A 13380-nucleotide genomic window follows, 5' to 3' on the forward strand; every position below is an offset into this window, starting at 1 on the left:
AAGATTGTTGGGCCTTGGACACCACCCTGAGGAACTCCTACAGAGATTTCCTGGAGCTGAGATGATTGACCCTCCACAACCACAACCATCTTCCTATGTACCAGGTATGACTCCAATGAGCGGAGAGTTTGCCCTCCGATACCCATTGATTACAGTTTTGCTAAGGCTCCTTGATGCCACACTCGGTCGAATGTGGCCTTAGTGTCAAGGGCTGTCACTCTCACCTCTGGGATTCAGCTCTTTTGTGCATGTTTGAACCAAGGCTGTAATGAAGTCAGGAGCTGAGTGACCCTGGTGGAACTCAAATTGGGCGTCACTGAGCAGGATATTGCTGAGCAGGTGCTGCTTGATAGCACAGTTCATGAACCCTTCCATCACTTTACTGATGATCGAAAGTAGACTGATTGGGTGGTAATTGGCCAGGTTGGATTTGTCCTCCTTTTTGTGTACAGGACATACCTGGGCAATTTTCCACATTGTGGAAAATTCCAGTGTCGTAACTGTACTGGAAGAGCTTGGCTAGGAGAGCGGCAAGTTCTGGAGCACAAGTCTTCAGTACCATTGCCGGAGTGTTATCAGGGCCCATTGCCTTTGCTGTATCAAGTGCCTCCTACCGTTTCTTGATATCATGTGCAGTGAATCGAATTGGCTGAAGACTGGCATCTGTGACCACTGGAGGAGGCCGAGATGGACCATCTACTCAGCACTTCTGGCTGAAAATTGCTGTGAATGCTTCAGCCTTATCTTTTGCATTAACGTGCTGGGCTCCTGCATCATTAAGGTTGGGGATATTTGTGGAGTCTCCTCCTCCATTTGTTCAAATTAGGAAATTTCAGGATTTTAACCCAACAATAATGAAGAAACATGACCAGATTGAGAGAACTGAGTCGAGGAAAGATTGAGTCGACTAAGTTTAGGGCCCTGGACCAAATCCCAAATTACATTCGGAAGCCAGAACAGACCAATAATTTTTCTATTTTGGCATAAACGTGAGGATAGGATATTTCGCTCCAGCAGTAATTCTGCTGACAAATTCGGGATTTTTTTCTAGGTAAAATAAACTTTATTTACTAACACTGTTTAACTATAACTCTAACAAATAAAGCAGCTTAACTATTACCCATTGAACAATATTTACACATGAAAATAAACAACTCTAATTTTTAAACTTATCACTGTTTCAGTTCCAAATAAACAACATTCTTCAGTTAGTAACCATAAATATACTTGCTGTAGTGAGTGTACACAGTCTTGAAGTTTTCAGAGAGATTTTGTGGAGAGAGCAGCTTGCAGGCCTCGGATTTTAAACAAACCCCAGTCAGAACCGAAAGCTGCCTCTGCTACATACCTAGCTCCTCTCATTACCCATATTATCACATTACCCTGCATATCTAAACCCACCTTCCATTCCTTTAATTAAAAGCCCTAGGGGCCTTTTTGTAAACAAAGGTCTATTAGCTCTCTCCTAAGTAAACACTACATGGCTAAAATCAGGGGTTATCCTGCTCCCCCGGCATTTGAGCTGTATTCTTTCAGACATACAGACCACCTGCAGAAAACTAAACTTTAAAACAGTCCCCATATATATCTATAGCAATAACGTACTATCATAACATAAGCCTATGCTCTCTAGAATTAAGAATGAAAAGTGATCTCATTGAAACATACACAACTATTAAGGGATTTGACAAGGTAGATGCTTCTCTTGGTTGGGGTGTCTAGAACGAGGGGTCACAGTCTCAGAATAAAGGTCTGATCATTTAGGACTGAGATCACTCAAAGGGTTGTGAACCTTGGGAACTACCTACCCCAGAGATGTAGGTGTCATTGAATACATTCAGGACAGGGATTGATAAATGTTTGGGTGTTAATGGGTGCAAAGACAGTGTGGGATAGTGGAGTGGAAGTACATGATCAACCATGGTCTTATCGAATGACTGAACAGACTTGAAGGGCTCCTATTTCCTACATTCTAATATATTCCCTGCATTCGAAGGCTCTGTTAACACAATTTGAATTACATTTTACATATAATCCAAGGAAAATCAACTGAGACTATTCTATGATGATTCTTTGTCTTTGTGAGATTATTCATTATAATGGTCATGTGGTTACCAGATGTCATTAAGCTTCCATAAATTAGTGACACATTTCTTGCAAGCCCTCAACCCCATATAGTCTGCTTCTACCTTCTTAAGATCCATCAATAGTATTGCCCTGGTAGACCCACAATTTCAGCCTATTCATGCTCCACAGAAACAATTTCTTCCTATCACAACTCCATTTTTTTCCCTTGACCAGTCTCTTTCCTCTTTCAATCACAAATCTTCCAATGCTGTCCACCCCTTTAGCAGTTTCTGGTTTCCTGGTCCAAATGTCTCCTTTTCAGCAGGGTTTCATTTTTCTGTACCCCCATCCCTCAGCAGGATGGTTCAAGAGATCCCTACTTCTTCACTGAATGGAGGCCCAATCATTCCCCAGCCACCACCTTTTTTTCCATCTGGTTAAACTTGTCCTCACATTGAACAACTTCTCATTTAACTCCATTCACTTCCCAAATTAAAGGTGATGCTATATATGGATTCCAGTTATCCCTGTCTTTTTTTGTGATATGTGGAACATTCTTTGTGATGGTTCTACTCAAGTCCTCTCCCACATTTTTTCTGGTGCTTTGATGACAATATCAATGCCATTTCCTCCTCTCACCTTGAACTGGAAAATTTAATCCCATTTGCTTCCAATTTTCCTCCATCTTTTGCCTTCACATGGCCCATCTCTGACTCTTTCCTTGTTCCTAGGGATAGGCTATCCACTAATATCTACTACAAAATCTCAAATAATAGAAAGGTCATATGGACTTGAAACATTAACTCTGTTTCTCTTTCCACAGATGCTGCCAGACCTGCTGAGTTTATCCAGCACTTTCTGATTTTATTCCACTATAAACTCACTGCCTCCCACAGCTATCATGCTACACTTCATCATATCCCGCTTCCTGTAAGAATTCCATTCTCCCAGTTTCTCCATTGCAAATGTTCTGACCATGCAACCTTACAAATCAACATTTCTAATTGGTCTTTCTTTCTTCCTACTGTGGGTAAGTGGCTCATCCTCCATGTCCATTCTATTTTCCAGACCCCTACCATTTCTGCATCTCCCAGGATGATAGTACCACCAAACACATCATCTACTCTCTTCCCCTTTCAGCACCCTAAAGGAACCATTCCTTCCATCAGATCCTGGTCTGGTCACTCTCAACAACTCTGCCAACAAAAGCACAAGGGTTGCACCTAACCTCTTACCTCCTCCCTTTGTCATCCAAGGTCCCAAACATTCCTTCCTGGTGAATAGAGATTCACTTCTAATTCCTTTCATTTAGTATGCTGTATTCTCCTCTGCATCAAGGAGATGGGGTGCCTGCTTTGTGCAGTACCTCTGTTCCGTTTGCAAATATAGCCCAACTTCCAGTTGTCTGTCACTTTAATTCTCTGCTCCACTCCCACTCTGACCTCTCCGTCCTCATGCCCCTATACTGTTTCAACAAAGCTCAAAATAAGTTTGAGAAAAAGCATCTGCTCTTACAATGAGGCACTTTACAGCCTTCTGGACCCAACATTGAGTTAAAAATTTCAGATCATCACTACTGACTAATGAGATTCCCAGAAAGGGACATAATTGAAAAGGTTACTTGATTACAAATTGTTAATTATATTAGTTAAAAGGGACTTGTTATCTAAAAAAACCCAGATAAGATTCAATATATTATTATAAACTGTCCTTCTGTACAGTAAGCAAAGAGAACAAATGAAAGTGAAACTGTTAAATGTAAATTTATAGGAGCATTCATTACCTCATCTGTAAAATAATAGTTATTTGTGTCATGTCATTTGTGGCATTCTGTGCTCAAGCAGTTTTGTCAATGATTTACTTTTGTCTGAAAGCACAGAAAGCAAGCTGTGATACTGCATTTCTTCCCTTTTAGTCTTCTCAATTTCTTTTGCATCAACTGCTTTCTTCTAGAGAAAATGCATCTTTTTATATAATTTCCTCCCATTTTCTTTTCCTCTCCAATTTTGCTTTTCCCCTTCTGACCCATTTCCACAGAAGTTTATTTCAACAAAGCATTTTTAGATTTTTTTCTTTTGTAGGAAACAGGATTGCCTTAGATTTAGAAAGAGCCATGGGGAATTTTCACTAACAGAGAGCTTGTAGTGGCAACCGGCACTGGTATATGGAGTGGCAGAAACTACGTTGAATTAAATATATAGGTTACATGGGACAAATTGGGTAAAAAGATACTAGAAGTAGATAGCGAAGGAAGTTGGTGCTCGAGTGGAGATAGCACTATGATGGGGAGGAAGTAGTACTGAGATGGCACTTTAGGAGTGGAATGAGTTGTAATTGGCGTCTGTGGAGAGAAGCAGAGTTAATGTTGCAGTACAGTGACCCTTCATCAGACTCTTTGTTCAGTTGGGTCATCAACCAGAAACATTAACTCAGTTTGTCTCTGCAGATGCTGCCTGACCTGCTGCGTAATTGTAGCATTTTTTGTGTTGTTGTAATGGCAGATGGCACTAGGATGGAGCAGACATGGTGTGAGATGGGACTCTAGAAGGATAAGAGGCACAGGGGCTTTGGTCAGTAGGAGAGGGAGAAATGGAAATGCCAATGGGAAGGAACAGGAAGCAACAAGAGCTGTAATGGAGTATCCCTTGGCCTAGACAGTGATCAATCAGCAGACATGTAACAATCCAACCACCAATGCCAAGACCAAATGTTGTACCCCAACTTCTTCCCTGGCTGAGATCAGATAACCTCAGCAGTTTGGGACTACATCTGGAACCTTCTGCTCAGCATGGTTTAATGATACATTTGTCACTAAATATATAAGCCCTGCATTTAACACAATTTTAGTGGACACCACTTAATTCATGTTTTTTAGTCTTCTCTATACTAGAAACTTCTAAGAACAAATTTAAAAAGAATCCTAATCAACTTTTATTTTACAGTGCCACAAAACCTTGTGATGTCTTGGGGATAAACTGAACGTTATCATAAGCCAAGGCTATATTGAAACTGCGGGCTGATGATGAATGGTTATGGGGCTATAAAGGAGGAATTAAATTGAATGTTCTGGAAACACAGCAATCACAGGTGCAAGTCTATTTTTTCCTACCAATGAACAGGTGCTATATTAGTGCTTGGCTCAAATTTATGCTTTGAGTTGATGATGGTGTAGCCAGTCTGTCAAAAACTGTCATACCTCATCAGCAACAATTGCAAAGAAAAAGCCTCTCTATCATCAAGTTTAAGGTCTCGTATGATCACCCTGTTATTCATTTTCAAAAAACAGCACTTAAAAGATAAATGTTGTCACTGATGCCCGAATAAATTTATATTCATGGATAAGCCATGTGTGATTTGGATCCCAAGTTCCCTTGTGGTGAAAAACATTGTTATTTTTTTTCTACAAATAAGAACATCGGAATGAAGGGAAGTGCAGGATCTAAATGATGCTGCAAGCCTTCAGGCCAACTCAAACAAGCTCCACTCAAGCACCAACTTCCTTCGCTGTCTACTTCATGTCTTTTTACCCAATTCATCCCAGGTAACTTATATATTTATTTAATTCAACATAGTTTCGCCATAGGTGTAAAAGGAGAATTTACTGAACACACTTTACCCTCAAATTCCATTTGATTTCAAAGTGAAACTGCATGGGTTTAATTCTGCAGAAAGCATATCAGGCAGATTTCTTTAATAGCTTTTCTTCTACTGTTCTTTTAGTTTGGGTCCTGACAGGTTAGCTTCCATGTATTGTCTACTGGCATTTATAGTATAAAATGGGTGGCACGGCAGCACAGTAGTTAGCACTGCTGCCTCACAGTGCCAGGGACCCGCGTTCGATTCCCGGCTTGGGTCACTGTCTGTGTGGAGTTTGCACATTCTCCCCATGTCTGTGGGGTTTCCTCCGGATGCTCCGGTTTCCTCCCACAGCCCAAAGATAAGAGTGTTAGGTGGATTGGCCATGCTAAATTGCCCTGTAGTGTCAGGGGGACTAGCTAAGTAAATGCATGGGGGTTATGGGGATAGGGGCTGGGTGGAATTGTGGTCGGTGCAGACTCGATGGCCAAATGGCCTCTTTCTGCACTTAGGATTCTATGATTCTATAAGAAAATCAAGTGACCTTATCCTGGCAGCAGATTTACAGATGCTGGAAAGAACTATGCTGATGACCTTGGAGCTTGGATAAGTGGGATATATAAAAGGATAAGTGGGATATATAAAAGGGGTGGAAACACCCAGAGCATCTCCCCAAGTACAAGCTGTTGTGTGAATCCAATTAAGACAATGCTAAAATTGAAAGCTTCTTTTGAGGGCTACATTGCCTGTTTAAAATTCACTTGAATAAGTTAAGAGGAGTGCACTACTGAACACAAACTAAGATTCCAGCTGCATTTCACTGGGAGGAGTCATTATTCTTCTTCTTCTGTGGTTAGTACTGGTATTTGCTGCATGGTGCCAAACCTATAAGCTTGTGTGGCTTTCATGAGGGAATCTTGCTCCAGCAGTATTACAATTGCAAAACAACAGAAAGACTGCCAGTTGAAAACAAAAGACTTCCCAATATTAAATTGGAAATTGAATTAACTTTGTTTTCCTCTTCTGACCCATTTCCACATAAGTTTATTTCAACAAAACATTTTTAGAATTTTTTTCTTTTGTAAGAAACAGGATTGCCTTAGATTTAGTGGGGAGTTTTCACAGAGCTTGTAGTGGCAACTGGCACTGGTATATAGAGGGGCAGTAGTACTATGATACTATCACACAGCAGCACAGCATCATCTGTAGTTAATTTTATAGTGAAGTTATTTTGTTATGCGGTAGACAAATTATTTAGAATTACCATGCTAATATTTTCATCAAGTCACTATGACCATTGCCATTACAATACTGAAAAGTTATAACAATATTATAAAGGAGTCTTATAGGATTCCTAACTGGGACATGTGTCTATGCTACACATTATAGCCTCAAGCTTTGAACACGCAACCAGCTGTGGATAAAAACCATTATTTTTCACACTGTCTATGACATTCTTTATGACTGAGATTCTCACCTGTGGAAACACAGACGAGCAAGTATGAAAAGGGACTTTGGAATGTTAAAATTTCACTTAACATTTCAGGAGAGTTGTATACACTGCAAAAGAGAAAAAAATAGAGACATGTTATATTATTGAAATCTGTTTCACAGAAACCAAGTTGTATTACAGTGTGCAACACAGGGCTCCAAGTTGGTTAGTTTAACTCGACTGCACTTGCTTCAGGACTGCACCTCCTGTATTAATATGCAGTGTTGATTACCGCAGAAAGTTTCCTTCTGTGAGCTCATGCTTCACAAAGAATTGTTTTTAAGCACCTTTCAATTTCTTTTTTTTCGTTATTTGCTTTTGCAATGCAGGCAACAGAGACCTCACTAGACAGTATCTATTGTGTGACTGGAATCACAGGTAGGTCAGACCAGACAAGGACGACAGGTCCATCCCTGAAAGATGTTAAGTTTTAAATTTATTAATTAATGTCACATGAACACTGCAATGAAGTTACCGTGAAAATCCCCTAGTCGCCACACTCCGGAGCCTGTTCGGGTACACTGAGGGAGAATGTAGCATGGCCAATGCACCTAACCAGCATGTCTTTTGGACTGTGGGAGGTAACCAGAGCACCCGGACGAAACCCACGCAGACACGAGGAGAAGGTGCAAACTCCACACAGACGGTGACCAAAGCCGGGAATCGAACCCAGGTCCCTGGCACTGTGAGGCAGCGGTGCTAACCACTGTGCTGCCCACCAGTTGGGTTTTTAATGACATTCGGACAGTTTTAACAGCTATCTTTTTCTTTCTGTGGGCTCTTCCAGTCCACAAAATAACCAGATTTATTGAATTTAACTGACTATTAGGGAGAATTTAACTCATAATTTTTCAGTAACTAGTCCACCACTTTACTAGGGTCACCTGTGTACATATTTTCTTGGGAAACCTAGGGTAATTTTCCTGCATTTGTCACCAAAAGCTTATTCCCTTCTCTTTTTCTGTATCTCATCTTTTGTGTAGGCTCCACGTACGACTCCTTTCAACACACTGTTACTCAACATGTATTGTACTGTGAACTGTGCACACCTATTCCCAATTTTATCTAAGTAATATGTTCTTGGAAATCCAAATTAGGTCAGGTTCCAATTCTCTATGTACATTCATATAATTGCAAGATTTTTTTTTACTGTTCTTGCATTTTCCCACCCCCAGACATTTTCTCTATCATTCATGATATCAAAAAATGGATATATTACAAGACTCTGAAAAAAATGTCATTAGAAGATAAAGCTAGTTAGCACTGTGACTTCAAACCTAAAATCCAGTGGTAGTGGGACGTTACAGATGATCCAAAATACCTAGGTATTTATTGATATCATCATAGATCATAGAAATCATAGAAACCCTACAGTGCAGAAGGAGGCCATTCGGCCCATCGAGTCTGCACCGACCACAATCCCACCCAGGCCCTACCCCCACATATTTTTACCCGCTAATCCCTCTAACCTACGCATCTCAGGACTCTAAGGGGCAATTTTTTTAACCTGGCCAATCAACCTAACCCGCACATCTTTGGACTGTGGGAGGAAACCGGAGCACCTGGAGGAAACCCACGCAGACACGAGGAGAATGTGCAAACTCCACACAGACAGTGACCCGAGCCGGGAATCGAACCCGGGACCCTGGAGCTGTGAAGCAGCAGTGCTAGCCACTGTGCTACCGTGCCGCCCCAGGCCAAATAAGGTTATTAAAAAGCAAACAAAGTACCCAGGTTCACATCTAGATGGACAGAACTGAAAAGCAGAGAGCATAATGCAAAACTTATGGACAACATTGGTTAGACCACACTTCGGAGTACTGTGATCAGTTCTAGTCCATATTATAAGGAGAAGCTGTAAAAAAAAAATGTACTAGGATAATATCAGTACTAAGAGCTAACATCCATCAGGAAAGACTGAACAGGATGGGGCTTTTTTCCTCTAGAAAAGAGAAGAATGATGGAAGATTTCAAGATTATGGAAGAGATTGTAAGACAGCAGAAAAGAAGATGTTTCCATTTGAGGACAGGATCAGAACCATAGGTATTAAATATAAGATATTCCCTAATAAATCTAGTAGAGAACTTACCTAGGGAACGATTAGAATGTGGAACTCACTCCCAAAGAGATTACATTAGGCAACCAGCATAGATCCACTCGTGGGGAAGCTCGATAAGCACATGACGGAGAAAGGTATAGAAGGATAGGTTGATGAAGTTACATAAAGATAGTTGGGAGGATGCTTATGTGGAGGATAAGCACCTGTGTGGACGTGTTGGGCTGAAAGGCCTTTGCAGTACTGGATTTTTGTAACTTTGTAAAAATAATGTAATCAGTTACTGGATGTAAACTTGAGGACTTTAACATAATAAAAAGAATCATTCAAAATAGGTTCAGATAAAGATAATTCTACCTGACCATTTTCTGGATTCTCTTTGATGAACTGATAATCCCAAATTCTATAGCTGTGTGTATTAATGCTTTCAAAAACCTTTAACATAGTTCCACAGCAAAAGACAGGTCTGAAGCCTAATGAGGTGGTTTTTCAAGGCGGCACGGTAGCACAGTGGTTAGCACTGCTGCCTCACAGCTCCAGGGGCCCAGGTTCGATTCTCCGGCTTGGGCCACTGTCTGTGTGGAGTTTGCACATTCTCCTCGTGTCTGCGTGGGTTTCCTCCGGGTGCTCCGGTTTCCTCCCACAGTCCAAAGATGTGCGGGTTAGGTTGATTGGCCATGCTAAAATTGCCCCTTAGTGTCCTGGGATGCATAGATTAGAGGGATTAGCGGATAAAATATGTAGGGATATGGGGGGAGGGCCTGGGTGGGTTTGTGGTTGGTGCAGACTCGATGGGCCGAATGGCCTCTTTCTGTACTGTAGGGTTTCTATGATTTCTATGAAACCTAGGAATGGATAAAAGGTAGGAAATAGAGGATACTTGTTAGTGCAGTGTCATCAATGTGGTGAAAAATACTGGCCAAAAATGTTCCGTCCTCGTTCGTGGCTGGGATTCTCCGGTGCCGCTGAGGTGAATGGAATTTTGGCTGAAAAGCCAAATTTTCCATACTCACTTGCAACGGGTCCTGCCACAGATGAAACTAGAGAATCCCATCTGCTGAGTGGAATGCCCCACATATCAATGTTGGCACCCCTTGATTCAAAATTTCAGTTTGTACTGTTCAGATTTCTGATGACACCAAATTGGAGAGAGCAGAGTTGAATCAGAGGGAGTAGACAGAGAATAACAAGGTGGTTATAAATTCATCCGTTCTGATGATGCCGTCTTTGAAAACAGCGCTTTGACATGTCTGCCTTTTTCCTTGATCAAGGTTCACCCCCCCAAAACCCACTATAGTTGACAGAGCACTCAAACCGAGTTTGGCCCATTTCCCGCAGCTCTGCCCTCACCCTTTCCCCTCCCAGAATCATGATAGCATCCTCCTTTTCCCTCACTTTCCACCCACCAACGTCTGCATTCAAAGGATCATCTTCTGCCAACTCCAGCATAATGCCACCATGAAACATACCTTCCACTCACACCTGTTATGGTTCAGGTCAGAAACTCCAAAGTGTTTTATGAAGTCCGCCTGGATCATAAATTTTGCACCTTGAATTTGGCTAGGATAAGCACGAGATGTTTCACTTCAGGTATGATTCAAGTGACCCACGAGGGAGCTTTTATCAAAGTTTATTTAAGAATATAGTTAACATACAGGGCGGCATGGTGACAGTGGTTAGCACTGCTGCCTCACAGCGCCAGGGACCCGGGTTCGAATCCCGGCTTCGGGTTCTGTCTGTGTGGAGTTAGCACATTCTCCCTGTGCGAGTTTCCTCCGGGTGCTCCGGTTTCCTCCCACAAGATGTGCAGGTTAGGTGGATTGGCCACGCTATGTTGCACCGTAGTGTAAGGAGACTAACTAGGGTAAGTGCATGGGGCTGTGGGGATGGGGCCTGGGATTGTGGTCGGTGCAGACTCGATGGGCCTAATGGTCCCCTTCTGCACTATGGCATTCTATGATTCTTAGTATGAAAATTAGCAAGAACTTTTATCAATTACAAACAAGAAACAAAACAACCACTATAATGTATAATCCTTAATAATGATATCTAATGCATTCCAATCAAACCAAAACCCTTGCCATAGACAAAATCCTTTAAACAGATTCAATACAGCAAAGCTCATGTGATAATGGAAATTGAGTGCTTTGGTTGAAGTCTGCAGTTCTCTGGATTCACTCCAAAAAAGTTTCAAGACAAGACAGCTTCCCAAAACACCAGAGGCCCAACAATAGCAGATTTTCACCCTTCAGGAAAGCAAGAGAATTTCCACAAAGAAAAGAGGAAAAAACACTTATTTTTAGCTTGCTGTCCCTTCTAATACTAAAACTCAAACCTGCAGCTCCAAACTGAAAATGAAACCTTAAACTCACTGGGAAAAAAAGGTCCAAAACACATGACCATCCTCCTGACAATGCAGGATCGTAAAACTAATCCCAGAGTAAACAGAAGCAACACCATTTAAGCTACTCAAGTAGCAATAAAAGGACTCATCGTCCTCAGCCCGGCAACAATAATGACATCACTGAAGCTGTGAGCTGCAGAAATCAAGTTTTAAAAATCTTTCTTAAAAGTACACTAACATCACACCACCATCACCCTCCCCCCCATCATTCTGCAGGGACCACTCCCTCCATGACCCCAAGGTCCACTCCTCCGTTACCCCAACTCCTTCTTCCCTTGCAACCGTAGAAGGTGAGATACCTGCTAATTTACCTCCTCCCTATTCAAGGCCCCAAATATTCCTTTGAGGTGAAGCAATATTTCACTTGCACCTCCTTCAGTTTGGGGTCTATTGCGTTTGCTGCTCCCAATGCGGTCTCCTCTACACTGGGGAAACTAAACTCAGACTGGGTGACCACTTTGTGGAACACTTTCACTCAGCCCGCAAACATGACCCCAACCTCCTGTGCCTCATCATTTTAACTCATCGTCTTGCTCTCATACCCACATGTCCACCCTCAGCCTGCTGCAATGCTCCATTGAAGCCCAACACAAACTGGAGGAGCAGCATCTCATCTTCCGATTAGGCACGTTACAGCCCTCAGGACCAAACACTGAGTCAACAACTCTAGACTGTAACCTTTCTCCTCCACCTTGACCTTTTTTTAATACCCTAACCATTTTATTTTTGCAAAAACCCTCTACTCCTCACATCATTGTTGTAATCTTTCCCAGCTCCATCAATCACTGATCTTCAATCAGTTGCAGCTGCTGCACCTATACAGTATGTTATCCATCACGTTTCTCCCTCTCGAACTCTGAAGAAGTCATAGAATCCCTCCAGTGCAGAAGGAGGCCATTTGGCCCATTAGGTCTGTACCAGCTCTGACAGAGCAAGGCCCCACTGCCCTCTATTTACCCCACTAATCTACACATCTTAGGACACTAAAGGGACAATTTAATTTGGCCAATCAACCTAACCTGCACATCTTTGGAGTGTGGGAGGAAACTGGAGCACACGGAGGAAACCCACGCAGACACGAGGAGAACGTGCAAACTCCACACCGTCACGCAAGGCCGCAATTGAACCCAGCTCTCTGGCACTGTGAAGCAGCAGTGCTAACCACTGTGTCAGCCTCGAGTCATTCGGATTCAAAACATTAACTTTTGTTTCTCTCTCCACACATGTTGCCAGACCTGCAGAGTTTTTCTAGCATTTTCGGTTTTGGTTAAATATTTAAGTGGGTGGATGAAACTGAACATGGACAAATATAAAGCTCTGCACCCAAACAGAAAAGTAAATGATAAGTGACGTCAAAATAGATAAGCATAATTTGACATTTCAAGAAGATTAGCTGACTTGACACTTAACTTGTCCAATCACCACTCTACAATATAAACAAGGTAGTGAGCTTATGGAGCCCATAAAAGAAATAAATAAAAGGTCAGCTTAAGACATGCTTAAATTCTACAATGCTTTGACAGAACTACACAGTAGTCTTTGCCCAGTCCTCACTGTTGAGACATTGGGAGGTATGGTGGCAAGCATTGGTGTCTCACAGCGCCAAAAACCCAAGCCAGGAATCGAACCTGGGTCACTATCTGTGTGGAGTCTGCACATTCTCCCCGCGTCTGCGTGGGTTTCTTCCGGGTGCTCTGGTTTCCTCCCACAGTCTGAAAGACGTGCTGGTTGGATGAATTGGCCTGCTAAATTCTCCCTCAATGTATCCGAACAGGTGCCGGAGT

At 42.1% G+C, this 13380-nt stretch overlaps 1 protein-coding gene across 1 annotated transcript in view; it reads right to left on the bottom strand.

Moving 5' to 3' along the window:
* tlcd1 (TLC domain containing 1) overlaps positions 1-13380 on the bottom strand; it is a 58387-nt gene that overhangs the window by 30055 nt on the left and 14952 nt on the right. Inside the window, exon 2 of the mRNA XM_078224835.1 lies at positions 7121-7203. Coding sequence (XP_078080961.1) covers positions 7121-7203 — 83 coding nt within the window. The remainder of the gene's footprint in view (positions 1-7120; positions 7204-13380) is intronic.

This window comes from Mustelus asterias, chromosome 12 (assembly GCF_964213995.1).
Source record: "Mustelus asterias chromosome 12, sMusAst1.hap1.1, whole genome shotgun sequence".
Classification (NCBI taxonomy): Eukaryota; Metazoa; Chordata; class Chondrichthyes; order Carcharhiniformes; family Triakidae; genus Mustelus; species Mustelus asterias.